We start from the raw sequence: 22303 nt of genomic DNA on the forward strand, positions 1-22303 counted from the left end.
TTCTCTTTTTTTCCCCTTTGTTTGGTTTCTTAAATTCCATGTGTGAGTGAAATCATACAATATTCCGTTTTCTCTGACTAGCTTATTTTGCTTAGCATTCATCTAGCTTCATCTATGTTGTTGCAAATGGCAAGATTTCATTCTTTTTATGGCTGAGTAATATTCTATCGTGTGTATATAGTATATGTTTATACACTATACAACTTCTATTCATTCAGACACCGGGGTCGCTTCCATTGTTTGGCTATTGTAAATAAACCTAGAGGTACATATATCTCCTGGGATAAATTTAAGGAAAGATATGTTGTAATTGCATGGGAAGTTTAAAAGCAGCAGTGAAGAATATAAAAGACCAAATACATGTATCGTTGACCGTTGAACAACATGAGTTTGAGCTGCATGGACCCACTTTACATGAATTTTTTTTCCAGAAATATATTGGAAAACTTTTTGGAGATTTGCAGCAATTTGAAAAAGCTCATAGATGAACCACATAGCCTAAAAATATCTGAAAAAATTAAGAAAAATATTTTCAGAAAGTGCTGATTTCAAGAAGAAAATCTTATCATCTATGTTTTGCTTATGGGCTCTAAATTGCATTTCCAATAATGGAATGACATTTGCTCCATTTTGTTAGAGATACCTATTGCAGTAAGGCAATAATCGTTTTTTCAATGTCAACTCTTCATTTATTAAACACGACACTGGGCCCTACTACGTGCTGGGCTCTGTGTTTAGCACTGGAGATGCAAAGGAGAATGAACTCAAGGACCTCTCAGTCTTGTGGAAGATACAGTTATGTAGACACATTACTTTCGGTTACTTCCTATTATTAACTTCCTACTGCACTCCACTCAGAATTGACCAAACTCATCTTGCTCTCCCACTTCCTTCCCCAAATGCAATCTTCATTATGCAACAATGTCCACATAATAACCCAAACTAAAACCTTCAGTCATCTCTCATTTCTCACTCACGGATTTCACATCTGTTCACTCATTACATGCCAATTCTTTTACCAAACTGCCTCACAACTCCAGCACATTTTTTTCCATCCCCACTGTCACTGCCCAGCATCCTGTTTCCTTTCCTTTTAATTATTGCAATAATATCCAAATGTCTCCATGCCCCTGTTTTTACCTCTTCCACACTATCCTCCACATTGTTCCCATCAAGTCTCTATGTCTATCTCTTGCCTCTTTCTCTGGGAAGACTTTTTATTGTTCAGGGAAAGAAATACAAGAAGCTAATGGAGAAGATGGGGTGAGCTGATGGTACAGAGAACCAATGAGATACAAATTTTTTTCCAAAGTAAATCCTGACAGATATGAGGTAGGTTATGAGAACCTGGTAAGTATGAAAGGCTGCTACCCATTTCTGTTTCTCACTCCTAGATATTTTTACTGAAGCAGAGATCCCAGATTAGAGGATATAAAAGAGGAACCTTCCTGAAAACAGATAGACAAAGGGTCTTCTCATTCTTTAGCCATCAACATACGTCTTGGCTATCCATACCACATTAGCACCTTACTGTGGAGCCCACTTAGGAGCCCACTCAGCAGCTGGGAGTGAAGGTCTATGTTCTTGACCAAAGTTAACCCATCAGAGAATAACTATGGTCTTAGAGTGCCGATGATCAACCATGTACCAAGTACTTGGCTTTCGATCCTCATTTTTGGGAAGAAGAAGAGAGACAGGTATTAACTGAGCAAATCTTTTGTCCTTTGGTCATCTCTTGGCAGTAATGCAAGTGTAGAGGGTGCCTGGTGGCTCAAAGAGAAAACCAACTTCTTTTCCTATTATGAACATCTCATTGATAAATTAAAACAAATGCCTTTAAAGTGGTTTGGATCACGGGGATCCCTGGGTGGCTCAGCGGTTTGGCGCCTGGCTTTGGCCCAGGGCGGGATCCTGGAGTCCAGGGATCAAGTCCCGCATTGGGCTCCCGGCATGGAGCCTGCTTCTCCCTCTGCCTGTGTCTCTGCCTCTCTCTCTCTCTCTCTCTCTCTCTCTATGTCTATCATGAATCAATCAATCAATCAATCAATCTTAAAAAAAAAAAGTGGTTTGGATCAGTTGAAGGCAATCACTCAATGCCCATGAACTAAAATGAGTTATCTACTAAGTTCAGATATTTACATGATCATAACTCAGTCAAACCACAATTTTCAATATAAACATAAATTGGTTTCAAACTGACAATTGTTTTCTAACTTTTTGACAAGTGGATTTGTTTTTTCTCTAATTTGTATGCTTTTGTTTATTAAACTAACTTCTGCAAATGTACATAAAAGTGTTTCAAAAAGCAAATGTTTAAGGTTGCAAGGATTATGAACTATCTTTAAGTATCTTTCTGGAAAGCTTCCAGATCACAATGGATTCAGGCCAGTTTGGCAGCTTTCCTATAGGTCTTCATCTTCATATAATAGGGACAACTAAAATAGAAAACTTAAAAAAAAAAAACACCTATTAGCAGAATGACACAATATCTGCCTGATTTTTTCTTCACAACCACCATGACATGCCTAGCAAATGATGCCAAGGGATAACAAAAGTCAACATGTGACTCTAAACATCCTCATATCTTCTTTCTCAGCTAACATCTATGTCTCTATACAACGTTCCCGATGGCGTGGTTAGTCATCACACTATAGGCCGTAGAAATCCAATTTTCTTCTTGGTCACGGCTGCTCGCTCTGGGGTTGACAGCTCCTCCCTAAACCTCTGTTATAGTCACAGGGCACATCAGTATGTTTGGAGTTTCCATGTCAGCTCCATGTAGCCTTCCTGTTTCCCAAACCAAGGGTTGAACTTGACTTTTCATCACATGAATAGCTTACTTTTTATTTCCCTTTGACAAACTACAGCTAGGTTTTGTGTTAAGAAAAATAAAATTTATTCAAACTCTGGCTCAGTTCTCTAAATTCAAATCCTTTGAGGAGAGGAAATATAGGGGCTGGAATGAGGAAAGAAAAATCTTTCAACCTCAGGAGTATCTTCTACAGCAGATCAGGAGCAGGTTGTCCTAGAGAGAAAACTAGCTCTGGATGTTTTCGGTAGAAACATATATTCATGCCACACTTTGGCCTAAACACCTTTGATTGCTCCCCATTGCTGAAGTCCAAATGGCTCAGCATGGCATTCGGGGTCTTCGTAGAACTCCCTTTTAATGATTTAAGTGCCTAGCTTGTTGAGGATAAGCATTTTGTCATTGTGTTCCTACTCTTGTTTTTTTCTCTAGGATTCTCTTTCTTCCCTTCTCTTCTCTTCACAGTCCCGAATCATCCTTCTAGAATCACCTTAAATGTTCCCAACTCTGCCAATTATTATTGTAGATACTTCTGCCATGGTGCTTACCCCACTGCATTATAAACATTTATTTGCACTTTTGTCTCCATTCTAAATCGCAAAATTTTGAACATCAGGATTTTATCTCTGTTCTCTTCACCTTGCGTTTTCAGTCATCATTAGAGCCTGATGTTAAAATTCATATGATGAAACTAATATTCAATCAACAAATATCTATGCAGTAGGTACAGTATTCCCCAGAGCAAATTACATGAGCCTTACTTTAAAAAATCTAAGCTGTCATTTGGATTTAAAAAAAAAACACCTATGTACACCAAACATAAAGTAACTATTGCATAAAGAAGCTCTGGACTATGGCATAAATTTCAAAGAGAATCAGAATTCAGAGAAAGGACATACCACTGTCGACTCAAGTACTAGACTGTTAGAGAAGACAATAATAATGAGGGAGAACAATCCAGGCAGCCTTGGATAAGAGACAGGCTTGGAGGAATTTACACAAAATGATTCATGAATGAAATTCCAGGTGGGCAGGATCTTGAGTTGACCATGCTGGATGTGCACAGGACAAGGAATGGCAACGCACACCATCTGCCTTCTGCTGACCATCCCCGATTATGCAATGAACAGAATCTTGACAAGTAATTCCTGTTTCACCTTTAACAGCACAACAGGTACGTCTCTAAGCCTATGGGATATGAGCACTGTGACACTGGCACCTGGTAACTGTCTCAGATGAAAACAGATCTGGGGTGTGTGTGCAGGGGACTTGGGGAAAATAACCGTGGAGTGAATGGCACACTGGCTCCGGCTCATGGGCATGTGAGGTGAACGACTGAACCCTCCACTCGGCTCTCTCAGAGTTAACACCGAGTGGTGATACCGGGTTGTTTTCAGGTCATAGGCTGAGGTCACCCCTTCACTTCTCTGTGTGGTACACTGAGGGGAAGGAAGAGGAGTGACCTGAGAAGGCAGCAGAGTTAGATGGTAAGATCTGGCAAGTTCGGAGTAGATCAGCAGTAAAAACAGCTTTTCTCCCCCCTCCCTTCCTATTGCAAAAATGTTTCTGACCCTGCACCTTGTCATACGAAAAATCCACCTGATACTCAGGACCAACAATAGGATTTTTGCAGATGGGGTGAGAAGAAACTCCCCATCGCTCAACTTTCAAGGTGCCCTCAGCTCCGGCACATATTTTTTGTTCAGGCAAATGCAAATGAGAAACCCTCTGAGGAAGAGGCCACGGTGAGGCAGAGAACAGAACTTGTGGGGTGTGGGTTACACTTGTAAGCGCCCCCACACCAACAGGGCCTAAAACTCTCACTAACAGAACGTTACCCTGGTCAGTGACAAACAGTCTGTGGGTGGTGGGACTGCTAACCACAGAGCTAATGCCAAAACCCCGAGCACAGTCTTCTAATTGATGGAGATTTTTTTTTTCTATTATTAGACAAGATTGCTGATGCCTGCTTCCCTTTACCCGCCCAACACCAATTTTTGAGGAATGGCCATAGAATTTCCTCTAAGTGAAAAACCAAAACATAGGAGGTGTGAATTGTTTGGACTGTAAGCTTTATGACTTCCTCCGGTAGCATCTCTCCTGCTGAAAATGTGACTGGTAACACAGTAAGGGCTCATTCAATATCTGTCGACCAAATATGAAGATTGCTACACGATATTTATAAAAGACAAGCCCAGCACAAAGTGACATGGGAAGTATGAAAATGAAGACATGAATTCATTTACAGGTTGGCAAATGGTAACAAAAAGAAATAAATTTTACAATGAAAAATAGTAAGTGGATCAAAAAAAGGATATTTTAAGTGGGTTTTTTAAAGTTTAATTGACCAACATTGTCTTGTACCTATGCCCCTCACAAAATAGTAATAGGTACATTAAGCCAAAGATTTTGAAGTTTAGAAGTGATGATAAATCCAAATTAATAGAAAATGATTTCAACATTCATCAATGTTAACTTTTTTTTTTAATATTTCATTTATTTATTTCAGAGACAGAGAGAGCACGAGTGGGCGCAGAGGAAGAGGGAGAAGCAGGGTCCCTGCTGAGCAACGAGCCTGACGTGGGACTCCATCCCAGGACACCAGGATCATGAACTGAGTTGAAGGCAGAAGCTTAACCAACCGAGCCACCCAGGTGCCCCTTCAACATGTTAACTTAAAAAAAAAATAAACATAATTTTCTAACAGGTCTCCCCAAATTCCTCTGGACTCACAACAGTTTAATAGCCAGAGAGAGCTTTTAAAACAGAGATCAGTTCATGTTACACTCCGATCAAACCTACCAATGGCTTCTCATTACACTCAGAATAAGATTTGGATTCCTCGCCAAGCCCCCAAGCTTCTCTACAAGACAGTTCTCACACACCTCTCTGATCTCATCATCTTATGTTATTTCATATTTTAGATACAATCCCCTATTTATCTAATAACTGCTAAGTTTTGTCCATTTAATAGACATTACTTGGATTTTTTTCTGATATCTCATGTTGTGCTTTCAATGTTTTTTTACAGATGCTAAATATTTATTTTTTTATTCTTTTAATTTCTTCTGCACTCTATTTTCACTTGTAGTGGTACTTTTGAAATTTGACCATGCATCCTAAATATCTCTACTCAATTTCCTTTAGTAGTATCTATGTGGTGAACTTTCAAGGTTGCATAATAATTTCTCTGGGTATAGAATTGATGGATATTGTATTCCAGCTCTGTGAAGAAATTATTCTACTCTTCTCTCTCTCTCGTTTCTGTTTTAAATTTGGCTCTAGTTTGTCTCTCATTTCTGTATGGGTAATATATTTGATCTCTCTTGCTACTTTTGGGAACTTTTCTTTCTTTCTGAAGTCCCTCCTGCTTGGGATCTATATTTCTAGAATCCAGGAATGATGTATGACAGTCTCCAGTGCAGCCTCTATTTACAGCTATGTTTTATAGTTAAAAAATTTTTATTTGGTTCTACAATTTCTTCTAATGTGATGAACTAACCTATGCAATTAAAAGTCTGTTCTAGGGGATCCCTGGGTGGCTCAGTGGTTTAGTGCCTGCCTTCGGCCCAGGGCGTGATCCTGGGGTCCTGGGATTGAGTTCCATGTCGGGCTCCCTGCACGGAGCCTGCTTCTCCCTCTGCCTGTGCCTCTGCCTCTCTCTCTCTCTCTCTCTCTCTCTGTGTGTGTGTGTGTGTCTTTCATGAATAAATAAAATAAAAAAAATAAAAGTCTGTTCTATTTTTTCTAGCATTTCTATGTATTTTTAGTGGGACAGTTTTTATTTATCTAAAATTATAAGTTGATCCTGAAATTATGGATTATTTCAAAATGAATAGCGAGAGTACTACATGTTAACGTATATAAAGTGGTTCTCAAAAATATATAAAGTTAAATTCATTTATAAAAAAAAGAGAAAGACTCAACATAAAGTTCTTGAATAAAAAAGTTAGTAAAAGAAAAAAGTAAACTAAAGAAGTAAGATGGATACACCACCAGATTGACATGTGATATATGACCACTACAGGTATGCCAAGGATATGGAGCCACGACTCTATTAGGAGAGCAAAAACTGGTTTCGCCGTTTTGGAAAACAATTTTGGGATTACCAAGTGCAATGAAAGATGTACATACTCTATGATTCAGCAATTCCACCCCTAGGTATCTATCCTAGAGAATTTCATGCACATTTCATGTGCTCCTTGGTGAACATGTGCTGAACAAGAATGTTCAGCCCAACATCAGTGGAAACAGTGAAGAAATACTAGAAGTAACCCATATGCACATCAACAGTGAAATGCGTAGGCCTTGATACTCACACAACAGGATACTACGTGACAATGAAAATGAATGAACTGCTGCGGCACATGTCAACACAGGTCAATCTTAGGAACAAGATTAAGTGAAGAAAGAAAACTGTCAAGAATAAATACACTTTTGATCCAACTTACATAAGATTCTGTGACTTGCAAACCTATATAGTATGTTGTCTAGGTCTAGGGATGCCAACATATGGGGTAAAACTGTAGCAAAAAGGAAGAGACTGGTAAATGAAAAATTTAGACTAGTAGTTACTTTGGATGAGGAGAAAGCAGAGTGGAATTAGAGAAGGGGCACAGGAGACTTCTAAGATTCTGGAGACCACTGGGTACAAAGCGGCAACAGCCAACCTTCTATCCACACATACATGGATAGACGTCTGGAATGACACTCATCAAATATTAATGTGGTTATATGTAGGCAGTAGATTTTGGATTATCGTACATTTTTTTTGCATTTTTTCTGTTTTCTGTACTACTTCAATTTTTTTATTATGAATATGCACCATTTTAATTATTTATTCATTTATTTTTTAGAGTGCACATACATGCACGGGGTGGGAGGGACAGAGAGAGAGAAACACTTTTTTTTTAAGATTTTATATTTTCATGAGAGAGAGAGAGAGAGAGAGAGGGAGAGAGAGAGAGAGACACAGGCAGAGGGAGAAGCAGGCTCCATGCAGGGAGGTGGATGTGGGGGACTGGATCCCAGGACTCCAGAATCACACCCTGAGCCGAAGGCAGATGCTCAACTGCTGAGCCCTCCCAGGCATCCTGAGAGAAAGAAAATCTTAAGCAGGCTCTGCAACATGGGGCTCAAGTGCATGACCCTAAGATCATGACCTCAACCAAAATCAAGAGTTAGACCCTTAATCAACTGAGCCTTCATCCTGTGGGAGAAGATAGAGAGGAAGGTTGTCATAGACTGCATATTTGTGTCTCCTCAATTGATATGTTGAGTCCTAACCCCTAATGTGATGCTATTAGGAGATGGAGCCTCTGGGAGGTGATTAGGTCATCAGGGCAGAGCCCTCAGGAATGGGGTTAGCATCTTTATAGAAGAAAACCTAGAGCATTCCCTCCCCACTTGTGCCATGTGAGGTCTAGTGAAGGAACAGCTGTCTCTGAACCAGGAAGCTGAATCAGGCACCCAATCTGCCCATACCATAACTTCCTTTCCTCCAAAACCGTGAGAAATAAATGTTATTTAAAATTCACGCAATCAATTGTATTCGTTACAGCAGCCTGACCAGACAGAGATATGGTGAGGAAGATGAATAAGGAAAAGGGGCTTGCAATTGAAAGCCCAAGAACAAAGATCCAGCAAACCCTTAGGCGTTTACCCAAATGGGTTGAAAACATGCCCACCCAAAACTCTGCACGTGAATGTTACTGTCAGTTTTATTCGAAATTGCCAAAAATGGATCAACAAACTATAGTACCTGCTGCATACAAGGGAATATCGCTCAGCAATGATTAGAAATGAGCTCTCAGCTTACAAAAGGACATGGAGGAAACTTAAAAGCATATTTCTAAGTGAGAGAAGTCAATCTGAAGTCTAGATACCATATGAGTCCAACTATATGACATTTTGGAAAATGCAGAACTAGAGAAAAAGTAAAAAGACCAGTGGTTGCCAGGGGGTTGGGGTAAGGAAGAGAAGGATGAACTAGCAGAGCAGAGGAGATTACGTGACATTATGCATTTGTCAAAACCTATAGAATTGGACAGCACCAAGAGTAAACCCTCACATCATCTTGGACCATAAGTTAATAATAATGTACCACACAGGTTCATCCACTGTAACAGATGTACCATACCACACAAGAGGTTTCTAATGGGAGAAACTGGGGAGAGGCAGGTAGAGAGGGAGTATAAGGGAACTTTCTGTACCTTCTAAGCTTTTCTATAAATCCAAAACTGCTCTAAAAAATAGTCTGTTGGTTAAAAAAACAAAACAAAACAAAACAAAAAAAAAAACAAGAACAGGGCAAAGAAAGCATTCTTAAAAGATTTAGGCATATATTTCTTTTTAGCAAATCCTATTCTTACCACATTCTTAACAGTTTTGTAATGCTTCTAACACCCCTGGGGTACGTACTAGTGTGATGAAGAAACTGAGGCCAGAGAGTGTAAACATCTTGGTGGGAGCTGCAAGCAGTGCTTCACAGGGCAGGATTGGCGAGGCAGTCCTCGCTCCCAGTCTCCACCTGACGCTGCCTCCCCTGCCTCCCCAGGAGGGGCAAAGGTGAGCTGGACGTCCTGCCCAGCTGCTTCCCAACTCAGAGTAAAGCACAATATTGAAACCGGAGACCTCAGCTGCTCTCTAAAGAACTAAGTTTGTCTTACGCCAGTTTAATTCCCCTGGAACTGTACTGTTTGTTCTTTTTTGCTAAAATAGTTAAAATGGATTGCATTTAAAATCTCAGAGGATGAAAATGTTCAAACCAGATAAGCACAGTATCAACAGACTTTTGATAGGAGGCTTTTTTTCTCTTTTAATTCTTGAGGAAGCAGTAAGACTTGTTGGGCAGCTGGATGGCTCGGTGGTTGAGCGTCTGCCTGCGGCCCAGGGTGTGATCCCGGGGTCCCGGGATCGAGTCTTACATTGGGCTCCCCACATGGAGCCTGCTCCTGCCTCTGCCTGTGTCTCAGCCTCTCTCTCTGTGTCTCTCATGAATAAATAATAAAATAGTTGACAATATTCTCTATTACTATTTTTTACTGTATTGTTACTATTTTTTACTGTATTCTGAATTTATACAAATACCTGATAAGGACAGCTTACAGAACGAATGAAAGAGCAAGTGTTTTGTCAATTCAAAATATCTTAACCAACCAAACCATTCTTTGAGTTCCTAGTTCGTAGTAGAACCACAGTGGGTACTGGAGGGAGTCAGGGAGGTCAAAAAAAGGAGGTCAGGCTTTGACTTCAAAGAGCTTGTGACCTGCTTAGACACATCCAGCCAGAAGAGATGCTGGTTATCTCGCAACCCACGCTCCATGACGGATGAGAATACAGGCTAACATGGCTGAAGATTTCCTTAATACACGGGGACCTCCACAGGTCCTCTAGAAGTAACTGGGGATGGGGCTGGGGTAAGAAGGGTGGCACTGCACTCCTAGCCACGGAAAGAGGTTCAGAGTCTTTCAAGAGTGAGTTTGGTATGTTTGGGAACAAGGAGAAGATCTATTTTCGGGGGGCAGGGATGGTAAGGGAGCTGGAGGCAGTTTGTTGGGAAGGGTCTACAGAGATAAGATGCTGGAGGTGACATAAGATGCTACAGTGACATACGAGAAGAGTTTTTGCTGGAGATGAAATGGGAATGGGAGTTACTGCAGGTTCTTGAACTCAATCAAAATCTTATCTCCACCTCTAAAAAAAATGAGCTGTAAATTTACCCTTGATTTATCCTAAGAAAAATCCTGTTATTTTCCCTAGTCAACAACAAAAAGTGTTCATTGGAAGCCTATTTTTTGCCAGAATAGAAACTCCAGTCTTCTTTACAATCCCAAAAAGTAAATAAGGATCATTCCCATTTACATGAAAAGATGTGAGAATTCAGAAAGATTAAGTGATTGCCCAAGGTCATATTGTGAGAATTTCAAATTTCCGAATTTCCAAAGACCATGCATCACCCATTTTATCCATCTGCATCCTTCTAGCCAAGTAACTTGTAAGATCTTTGCTTCTAGGCAAGATAAATATTATTGACACACACACACACACACACACGATACACTACATAATTTTAATTTTAGGCTTTGGGGGCCAATCTCTGCGATAACTATTCAAGAATGCCACTGCAATGTAAAAGCGGCCATAGTCAATATGTAAATGAAGCATATGGCTATATTCCACTAAAATACAAAAATATGAATTTCATAGAATTTTCACATCACAAACTTAATTTATTTTTATTCTTTTTCAACCACTTAAAGATGTAACAACATTCTTAGTCATGAGGCCTCATAACAGGCAGTGACCTACTCACATCTGACTTCATATTTAGCAATGTGCCCACCCCTGTTTTAGTTTATTGATTAGAGCACTAAGCTAATGAAGCCAAGGTCAAATGTCTTAACCCTGTAAGAGACAGCTTGCTTTATACTGTGAAAAATCCTGTTTTGTTGGCAAGAAGCTATTTTCCTACCTGGCCAAGTGTTTTGCAAGTTGTAGGGGATTAGAAGGGCAAAGACAGCTCAGTGAAATCCATACAACAAACAGAACAACATCTATGTCCCTCCCACAAATGTTAGTAACTTCCAGTACATTTCTATTACAGTCTAGATAAAAATTTCTAAAAATACATGCACTATAACTTTGGGATTTTAAGAATGCCTCACTGAAAAGTGGCAGATGCACTTTTCATGTTGCCTGATACATTGCATAGCCACTCAGGAAATATTATAGCAGTTCCTATTCAGAGTTCATTATGAATGTTAGCACAGCTCAGTTTAACTCAGTATTAGCCTACCCTTAATTCTTTAGATCCCTATTTCCCTCGCTTCACTCATTTAGCTCCTTCTTCAATGAATATTACACATCTACTATATATCCAGTTTTGAGGCAGGCGCTGGGAATTCACAGTTGAATACTAAAGTTCTCAGTTTGGGGGAGAAGACAACTCACAGAATTTACACTGATGTAAAATATACTAAATGCCATGGTACAGATGTGTTGTGGGAACACAGATGGATGGGCTTTGCCTGGCCAAACCTTTGCAGAGCTAGAGGCTAGAAACCTAGAGCTAGGGGCTAGAGAGTACCAAGAAACACTTTTGAGGGAGGTGAGATGTGAGCCAAATCTGGAAGGATATATACAACCACAATACTAACTAGATTGTTCTAGGAGAGAGAAGGCAAGGGAAGAAACGGGAGATAGCCATGAACTTAACGTCTTTCAAATCTTCGGTCCAGTCTTAAACATAACTGGTAAATAGTCACATTAAAATCACACATACCTCCCCACTTATAGTGTATTTCAGATTCAAAATTTCGTAAAAAGCAAACATTAATTAATAAAATGGAGCACAAAACTTAACATGATAAGAGAATTCAAATTTTCCCTCTTAAATCTGAATTGAAAATAACATAAGGGTACATATTTAATTTTTTGGCTGAATTTAAGACACATAAATCCAAACATTTTTGAAAAAGTAAAATGCATTCTCACCTGAAGGACTTTCCTAATTCTTTTTAGATTGTGTATCAAGAGTAGGTTTTTCTCTTTGGAAACACGACCTAACTGTTCATCCAGTTGTATTAACAAGTTTTGAAGAAGAATTGTTGCCATGGTTTCATTGTTGGAAGCTGCCTCCCTAAAAAACAAAAGTGTTATTATGCAACAGGAAACAACTTAGTGAAATGTCTGCTTTTTTACCATACTAATTTTGGTAAAATCTATTCTACAGTGGCAAGCACTTAAAGTTTTTACAAATTAAACTGTACACTTAAAAGCATACTCAACATCACTAATCATTAGGGAAATGCGAATCAAAACATGAGGTACTACTTCATACCTAGTAGGATGGCCATTACTGAATCCTCAAATAACAAGTGTTGGTGTGGGTGCAGAGAAACTGGGACCCTTGTGCCTTGCTGATGGAAACGGGAAATGTACAGCCATTGTGGAAAATAGGATAGATACTTTTCAAAATATAAGTACTGAGTTACAAACAGCAATTCCACTTCTGGGCAGGAACTGACAGCAGGTCCTTGAACAGATATTTGTACATCAGTGTTCATGTTAGTTTTATTCATAGTAGCCAAAAGGTAGAAACAACTCCAGTGCTAATTGACAGATGAATAAACAAAATGTGGTATACATTTACATAGAATATCACTCAGCCTTAAAAAGAGAAGGAGGGGGCTCCCTGGGTGGCTCAGCGGTTTAGCGCCTGCCTTCGGCCCAGGGCATGATCCTGGAGACCCGGGTTCAAGTCCCACATCGGGCTCCCTGCATGGAGCCTGCTTCTCCCTCTGCCTGGGTCTCTGCCTCTCTCTCTCTCTCTGTCTCATGAATAAATAATAAAAACTAAAAAAAAAGGAATGGAAGTTTCTAAAAAAAAAAAGAGAGAGAGAAGGAAATTCTGATACATGCTACATGAATGAACCTAGGAAAAATTTGGTAAGTGGAATACACCAGCCACAAAAGCACAAATATTGTGTGATTACACTTACATGAAGTACCTAGAATAGTCCTATTCAGAGAGAGAGAAAATAGAATGGTGTTTGCCAGGACTGGGGGGCCAGAGGGTGAGGAGTTATTGGTTAATGAGGCCACAGTTTCAGTTTGGGAAGATGAAAAAGTTCTGGAGATGGATGGTGGTGATGGTTTGTACAGCGACGTAAATATACTTAGTGCCACTAAACTGTGTATCTACAAATGGCTAAGACGGTAAATGTTATGTATATTTTATCACAATAAAAAAGAGGACTATTCAAAGAAAAAAGGTTAACTGTACATGATAAACAGAGCTTTAAGGAAAGATTGTAAAACATAATAAGAAAAAATAATTATTTATATTGTGTCTGTATGTTGAAAATTGATGTAAGCGATAGGTTTACTTCTTGGCTTTTTAATATTTAGAAATTACTGGGATTTGGGCTTACAAAAAAACCAAAGTGCCAGAAGCACTAAATTGTCATCTACAATACATGAAACCAGAAAGGACAAGGATTTTCCTTTGAGGAAACTTTCCAAATCCTTGAAGAAAGTTCTCGATCTGAAATAATGTATGTACTCAGTCAAAAGCAGATCATAGGATAAATTCACAAGGATAGAGCATAAGGCATTTGTATATCAGCCTCTAAGGAAAATACAATAATGTTTGATCCTACCAGTCTTGATTTTCAATCCACTGAGCCAACAGATGTCGAATTTCCATAGGAAAGTTGTCATCGTAGAATTGATCTACTTGCTCCAAAAATTTGATTTCTAACTGTTGGACTTGATTCCACTGAGACATGCTATAAATGAAGAGGTAAAATTAGAGTTTAAAAATAACGTTAATGATTGTGGTACATGGTTCACGCCTGGGTGGCTCAGTCGGTTGGGCATCTGCCTTCTGCTCAGGTCACGATCCTGGGGTCTGGGATCAAGCCTTGCATCAGGCTCCCTGCTCAGCGGAGAGTCTGCTTCTCCCTCTGCCTTCTACTCCCTCTGCTTGTGCTATCACTTTTTCTGTCAAATGAATAAATAAAGTCTTTAAAAAAATTTACTGTGGTACATGGGCGTTTTCCTTTGGATTTAAAAAAATTATTTATTTATTTATTTGGGAGTGAGCAAGCAAGAGAGAGAATGAGCACAAATGGGGGAGAGGCAGAGGAAGAGGGAGAGGGGGAAGCAGACTCTGCTGAGCGCAGCAAGCCTATGTGGGGCTCGAACCCAGCACTCTGGGATCATGACCTAAGCTGAAAGCAGACGCTGAACCACTCAGGTGTCCCTCGCTCAGACTTCAAAGAAAGACAATGTCGTCCATTAGTTAAGTAACTGGAAAAAATTTTCTTTTATAGTCACCCTATTTAAGACAACAGTAAAGAGACAATGCCTTCCATCCAAAGATAAAGCAATTCTTAGCTTTTCCCTAAGTCATCTCTAATAAAGGAAAAAAAGTTCTCTGTTCCCAAACCACATCCTGCTTTGGTCTAACAGGAACTCCAGAACTTTCTCCAGAAAGCTTTCACTCCCCCTCAACACCTCCACTCTGTCACACAAATCTGTGTTGTCAACAAACTCCTTTCCTTCCTTTGCTCCCTCTGCACTCTTGACTTTGAGCAACCAGAAGGCAAACATATTCAACTGTACCTTCTCAGAACCTCGTAAGACTTTCCGCGTGAAGAGCCCCCAATAAAAGTCGCTCCTACCCAACCCTTCTTCTTTTCTTTTTTTTCCCCAACCCTTCTTTATTTCAGATGTGTCTGGCTTCCAGACTCATGCTCGCATTCCTAGACCTCTAGTCGAATGTGGTCTTTGCCTTATGAAGAGTTTCACGTATGCATTTCTGTGGGCTCTAATTCTTTCAGGTTGAAATATCTCTAAATCAATACATATTTATATTTCTCTGTATGATGATCCACTATGACTGTGCAGAGCTTTTAAAGTCTACTCTTCATTAGTCTCTGATGTGCACCTGAGAGTGGTTAACCCCTCAGGTTAACTGAGGAGGAAACCACACTTGATACGTATTTCGCAGCCTGTCACAAAACAAAAGTATGCGTTTCCTCCACGGTACCCTACTCTGGCCAATTTAGAAGCTTTAGGCATTTCCTAACACAGGGGGATTAATAGGACAGTCTTTTTTTTAATTTTTTATTTATTTATGATAGTCACATAGAATGAGAGAGAGAGAGGCAGAGACACAGGCAGAGGGAGAAGCAGGCTCCATGCACCGGGAGCCCGACGTGGGAATCGATCCCGGGTCTCCAGGATCGCGCCCTGGGCCAAAGGCAGGCGCTAAACCACTGCGCCACCCAGGGATCCCTAGGACAGTCTTAATTAAGTTACAGTATTTTGCTTTTTCCAAAGCCAAAGTTCCGATTGTTTTATCAGCAATTTTAGATCAAGGAACAAAACTTTTACATGGTTAATCACCACAATATTTTGGCCTTGTAATAAGTTAAGATTTCTTTTGCCTATAAGGTCACAATAACATATTTCATATATTTCATATACATATTCCTCAGGTTTCAAATGGAACCATTCTCAGGGCACCTTTTCTCTGACCTAAATCTATAGAGGAATGTTTTGCTAAAAGAAAGGAACTGGAAAAAGAAATAATGTTTTATTTCTACATCATTTCATATCTTGAAGACTTTTACATGCTCCACTCTAGGCATGTTGTAAGTGCTCAGCGAGTGCTTGGCAAGGGAGTGGCAATTCTGGGGTGGCTACGAACAGGGCAGGTGGAGAGTAAATTTTACTCCAACTTTAGAAATGAAAAAAAAAAATTGGAGGGACAAGGAAGATGACTCCTATCCAAGATGCACAGCACCCAAGGACCAATCCGAGGTCTCCTGACATCAGACACCGTCGTCTTTGCAGATGCTGGTAGAGATAGACAGACAGACAGGTAGACAGACAGATAGACAGACGGACAGATAGACTGATAAACAGATCACATAAAACTGGAATAGTTGTTCCGGTGCCACAGTGACACTGTCCTACTAGGTCCTTGCCAACTTATTCCAGGCACCGGTGAGAGAGCAGGAGCTGCAAATGCCACTACAATTGTCACTGCTATGATTTGGACCAAGATCTGTTTTCTAAGAATTCACTGGACTGAACACGTGGCAAAGCTGGGGAGCTCAGTCCCAGGCCCTGGGGCCCCGTCCAGAGGGCGACTGAGGCCCTCTCCCCGGAGGCAGCCCCTAGACAGGTCTGCAGTCATCCTTTCAGTCTCTAATGGCCAATTCTCCTATCACAAGGAATCTGGGCAACATCCCTTCTGAGAACCGAGCGCCTGTCCACTTTCCTGGGGCGCCTGGCGCGGCCCAAGGGCGGCTCGAGGCCTTGGGGGCCGCACCCCAGTCGGGGCCACAGCACCTCTTCCGGATGCCAGGCCCAGGCCCGGGCCCGGCCCACAGTTCTGCCCAGAGGAGCCAGTGGGGGAGCGGGGGGGGGGGGTGCTGGCGTCCAGGGCCGTGGGAGCCACCCCCCAGCCCCCAGGGCCGCTAGGACACCTCCCCCCACCCCGGCGTGCAGGGCCGCGGGAGCTCCCCCATCCTCCAGGGCCGCGGGGACATCCCCCACCCCCGTGGTCCAGGGCTGGGGACACCCCCATCGTCCAGGGCCTCGGGAGCCACCTCCCGTCGTCCAGGGCCGCGGGGACATCCCCCACCCCCGTGGTCCAGGGCTGGGGACACCCCCATCGTCCAGGGCCGCGGGAGCCACCCCCCCCCCCGTCGTCCAGGGCCGCAGGGACATCCCCCACCCCTGTGGTCCAGGGCTGGGGACACCCCCATGTCCAGGGCCGCGGGAACTCCCCCATCATCCAGGGCCGCGGGGACATCCCCCTCCGTGGTCCAGGGCCGGGACACCCCCATCGTCCAGGGCCGCAGGAACACCCCCTGCCGTGGTCCAGGGCCGCGGGAGCCACCCTCCCCCCGTCGTCCAGGGCCGTGAGGACACCTCGCCCCCCAATCATGCAGGGCCGCGGGAGCTCCCCCATCGTCCAGGGCCGCAGGGACATCCCCCTCCGTGGTCCAGGGCCGGGGACACCCCCATCGTCCAGGGCCGCAGGGACACCCCCCACCGTGGTCCAGGGCCACGGGGACACCCCCATCGTCCAGGGCCGCGGGAGCCACCCCCCGTCGTCCAGGGCCGCGAGGACACCTCGCCCCCCAATCATGCAGGGCCGCGGGAGCTCCCCCATCGTCCAGGGCCGCAGGGACATCCCCCTCCGTGGTCCAGGGCCGGGGACACCCCCATCGTCCAGGGCCGCGGGGACACCCCCCTCCGTGGTCCAGGGCCGCAGGAGCCACGCCCCGTCGTCCAGGGCCGCGAGGACACCTCCCCCCCCCCCCCCACCGTGGTCCAGGGCCGCGGGGACACCGGCATCGTCCAGGGCCGCGGGAGCACTCCCTCGTCGTCCAGGGCCGCGGGAGCTCACCCATCGTCCAGGGCCGCGGGGACACCCCACCCCGTGGTCCAGGGCCGCGGGGACCCTCCCCCCCACCCCCGTCGTGCAGGGCCACGGGCCGTACTGCAGGGGATCCCACAGGAGCAGGAGCAGCAGCAGCAGCAGCAGCAGGAGCAGAAGCAGCAGGAGCCGGAGGAGGCCCGGCCTACTCACCCGGCGTCGGCCCAGGCCTCGCGCGGCGTCCAGTCCCGTGGGAGGCGCCCTCCGCAGTCCCAGGACCCAGGACCAAGGACCCAGGACCGGCCGCGGGCGCCGTCGTCAGCCGCGGATTTGCATTTCTCCGCCCCCTCGAGGCTTTCCTGTGCGTCAGCCCAGAGGCTCCGGGACTTTACTGGCTTCGGTTCCCACCCACTCTCTCTTCTAGAAACGCTAAAGAGCAGAAACCGCAGGCGGGAGCCGCTCGGCAGCCCCCCCCCCGCCCCCCATCACTCCGCGTACGCCCGGGTGTCAGCAGGTGCGGCAGGGGCCGCCCGGGGCTCCGCACCCCTTCTTGGGCCTTCCCGCGCTCGCCCGCACACCTCCCCGCCCGCACCTAGCACCTAGGTCCCTGGCTTCCTGCCCCCCCAGGCCGCTCACCCTGCTGCGCCAGCCCTAAGGAGGAGGGGGCGCCTGGGGAGGAGGGAGGGGCGCCTAAGGAGGAAGGGGCGCCTGGGGAGGAAGGGGCGCCTGGGGAGGGAGGGGTCACCTGGGGAGGAGGGAGCGCCTGCGGAGGAGGGGGGCACCTAGGGAGGAAGGGGCGCCGGTACCCGACCACCAGGCTCAGAGACCTCTGGGGCTCCAGGCCCGCGGGGTCCCTCACGGGGGGGCGGGGGGGGGCAGCCGAACCCAGAGCCCCGGTCGCTCCTACCTGCGGAGCCCCGCACCTGGTTGCCACGGGATGCTTTTCTCCCTTTGTGACACGGGCCTCTTCTAGAATCACGGGCCGAGGGAGCCTTGTCCTGCTCTGGTTCTAACACCTCTTCTGTACCTGGAGAGACAGACGGTGCCGGAGGAGCCACCGGAGTGACTCCATCAGGTGTCTCTGAGCCTGGTGAGGCCAGATGTTGGCCCGCCCTCTCTCCCTGGTGATCTGACATATTTCCTCTCCTCGGAGCTAGAGGCTACTCCTCACACACAGTCCTACTAATGTTCAGGAACATGAGGACAAAATAAAGGAAGACAGACTGACCCAGGCAGAAAGAATGGCCCCATTTGCTTACACAGGAGTCAAAGCAAGGTACGCCGGTAAGGGCCTCCCTCACTCAGGTGCGCTTCCTGGGTTCTCCTCTCCCTCCTGACATTGTGATCTGATCACCTGCTTAAATTCACCCCTCTCCCTCCCACGTGCACCAGAATCACCAGAGTAAGTGGGTCAACTCCCCAAGCATACTGGGCGACACGCCAGGTGGGCCTGGTCTTGGCTGCTGGCTCTGCTGCTCAGTCCCCACCTGCGGCAAGTCCCTAATGTGGGCTATCCCATAAGCTAGGCGCAGAGTCTGGTTTCCTCTGGGGAGGCAAGTCTCTTCTGAAAGGTCTAAGTTCTTGGCACTCAAAATTCTGTACAAGTTGGTCCCAACCTATCCGGGAATCTCCCCTTCACATCCCTTCCCCCCCCCCCCGCCCCGCCCCACCATCCCTACCCTGGAGCCCAGGATCCAAGGCAGCTGAGTCTGTTCTGTTCCCTAGATGAACCCCTCCTGTTTCAGTATTGGTGCTCCCTTCAACTGCCACTTCCTCCCCAAGCTGTCTACTTACTGAAATCCTATCCCTCTTTTTATAAATTTAATTTTAATTCCATTGCAGCTTACATACAGCATTACATTAACTTCGGGTGTGCAATATAGTGATTCAACAAATCAACAAGTCCAACAAGTCAACAACCCAGGGCTCATCAAGATAGGTGTACTCTTAATCCGCTTTCCCTATTTCACCCATCCCCGCATCCACCTCCCCTCTGGTAACCTTCTATTTCTCCTCTGTAGTGAAGAGTCTGTTTTTTGGTTTGCCTTTTTTTTCTTTTTTAAATCCTTTCATCCTTAGTGAAGATTTCACTGATGACCCCAACCCACAGCAACTTTTCCCTGCTCTGAATTCTCATCACACTTCCCATCCAAACTAGTGCTGCCCAAGAAAAATAAAATACAAGCCACATATTTAAGTTTTCTAGTAGCCACGTTGGAAAAGGTAACAAGAACAGGCAAAATGAATTTCAAGGCTATAAATAATCCAATATTACAAAATATTAACATTTCAGCATAGAATCCATATCAAAGTTGCTAATGAGATGCTTTGGATTCCGTATTCCAAACTAAATCTCTGAGGTCTGGTGCGTAATTGGCACTTTGAGGAAATCTCCATTTGGCCTGGCCGCGTTTGAATGCTCAGGAGCCTCCAGCAGCCGGTGGCTCCCCTGTGAGCGCAGATCTAGACCACTCATTTAGCACTTTTCACTTCCTGCCTTCCAGTGTTAGTCATACTGGTTCTGTGCGTCTTTACCATCATTATATTCAACTGTTGAGTGCCTGCTCTACAAAGCCAATTCCGTTCTCTTCTTCCTTTTAAGGACCTCGCCTCAGGACTCCCTCAGCAGCTTTCAAACTGATCTCTTGACCTCTTTATCCTCTTAAAAATTGTTGACAACTCCAAAGAATTTTTGTGTGTTACTCTTCTGCATCAAATTTATATTTACTGTGTTAAAACTAAATTTGAGGAAAAATTACTTATTAAAAATTATCATCATAAACCCATTATGTGTTAAAATAAATGTTTTTGAATGAAAAACAAGTGTATTTCTAATATAAAAAAGTTAGGGAAGGGAGTGCCTGGCTGGCTCAGTTGGCAGAGCATGTGACTCTTGATCTCAGAGTTATGAGTTCCAACCCCACTTTGGATGTGGAGATTACTTAATAAAATATTTTTAAAAAATTTTTTAATTAAAAAAATTAAAAAACTAGAATGAGTGGCATGGATTTACATTTAAAAATCTCGGGATCCCTGGGTGGCGCAGCGGTTTGGTGCCTGCCTTTGGCCCAGGGCACGATCCTGGAGACCCGGGATCGAATCCCACATCAGGCTCCCGGTGCATGGAGCCTGCTTCTCCCTCTGCCTATGTCTCTGCCTCTCTTTCTCTCTCTGTGACTATCATAAATGAATAAAAAAAAATTACATTTAAAAATCTCTAACGTGTGGGCTGGGAAAAGATAGTTGGATTCTTAGTCTGCAGAAGCAGACTTCTGCATTTTATGTTTTGCAAAATATTGTTTTGGTTGAAGTATTTGAAGAAAACCACACTCACACTGATGTGTAATTGGAAAAGGAGGAGCATTTTTTTTAAAGACTATTTATTTATTCATGAGAGACACAGAGAGAGAAGGGGAGAGACACAGGCAGAGGGAGGAGCAGGCTCCCTGCAGGAGCCTGATGCGGGACTCGATCCCAGGACCCCAGAGTCACGGCCTGAGCCAAAGGCAGACGCTCAACCGCTGAGCCACCCAGGTGTCCCAGGAGGAGCATTTTAATAGCCTTTTCAGATGATTCTTCTTTGATACCACAACAAAACTCAACAAGTGATAGTTTTTTAAGGGTTGGTTGCACTGTGGAATGTGAAACTCCAACAGTAAGCTCTATATATACACTCACATTAAAATCTGTTGGCACATCTTGTATTTTAAATGGAAATTTTACCCATATAATTTTGTAATATCATACATTGGTTATTTGGGAAACATGAATCCACTAAATTATGCAGATCTTGTAAATGCTCACACACTTCATCGTACAAGTCAGAAAATCGTATTAGTTAATATCGCCACTGATCTTATTAGAAAAGTATTTTTAAGCACTGGAAATTGTTAAGCCCAGAGGGAGGATGCAAGTTTTCCATATTCTAATTTTTGCTTGAAAACTTCAATTTTATTATTGGAGACAGACATTGCCAAGTGTTTTCCCTGAAGTGACAGTCACAAACCGTTCATTTTCAGGAAAATGTCTTCCAAATACCCAAGTCTGAGTAACCACAGTTTAAGCCATTCTTCTGAGTAAGGATGATGTTCTGTGACAATCACACAAGGGCTTTTCTTGAGACGATCACCACACCTTAATGTGTGTACTTCTCATGATAGAATATTATGGAGACATTAATATAAAACGTAATAAAATTAATTTTCCAGCTTCATTGAAAACTTAAGTTAAACTAGCATTTAAATAGTTTTAAGTGTGTGGTGATAAAGAGTACAACGAGGGGCACCTGGGGGCTCAGCAGTTGAGCATCTGCCTTTGGCTCAGGGTGTGACCCTGGGGTCCTGGGATAGAGTTCCACATCGGGCTCCCCCCAGGGAGCCTGCTTCTCCCTCTGCCTGTGTCTCTGTCTCTCTCTGTGTATCTCTTATGAATAAGCAAATAAAATCTTAAAAAAAAAAAAGGAGTACAATGACTTTTAGAGTAATTTGGCATCACAGCCTTGGTTCACACTGAGGCACCAACATTACCCACCATTGCTTTGGTACCATCAGTGCAAATGTCAATAGAGTGAAAAAGCAAAACATTATTATAAA

At 43.9% G+C, this 22303-nt stretch overlaps 1 protein-coding gene across 3 annotated transcripts in view; it reads right to left on the reverse strand.

Moving 5' to 3' along the window:
• The window catches only part of STAT4 (signal transducer and activator of transcription 4), a 95054-nt gene extending 76876 nt beyond the window's left edge, over window positions 1–18178 (reverse strand). For all 3 annotated transcript variants that reach the window (XM_055345695.1, XM_055345694.1, XM_055345693.1), the window contains exons 1-3: window positions 17925–18178; window positions 13972–14100; window positions 12305–12449 (exon numbers count right to left, since the gene is read on the reverse strand). In XM_055345695.1, the coding sequence (XP_055201670.1) occupies window positions 12305–12449; window positions 13972–14099 (273 nt within the window). In that variant the 5' untranslated portion in view covers window position 14100; window positions 17925–18178. The remainder of the gene's footprint in view (window positions 1–12304; window positions 12450–13971; window positions 14101–17924) is intronic.
• Window positions 18179–22303: the final 4125 nt, after the last annotated feature.

Source organism: Nyctereutes procyonoides, unplaced genomic scaffold (assembly GCF_905146905.1).
Source record: "Nyctereutes procyonoides isolate TBG_1078 unplaced genomic scaffold, NYPRO_anot_genome, whole genome shotgun sequence".
Taxonomy (NCBI): Eukaryota; Metazoa; Chordata; class Mammalia; order Carnivora; family Canidae; genus Nyctereutes; species Nyctereutes procyonoides.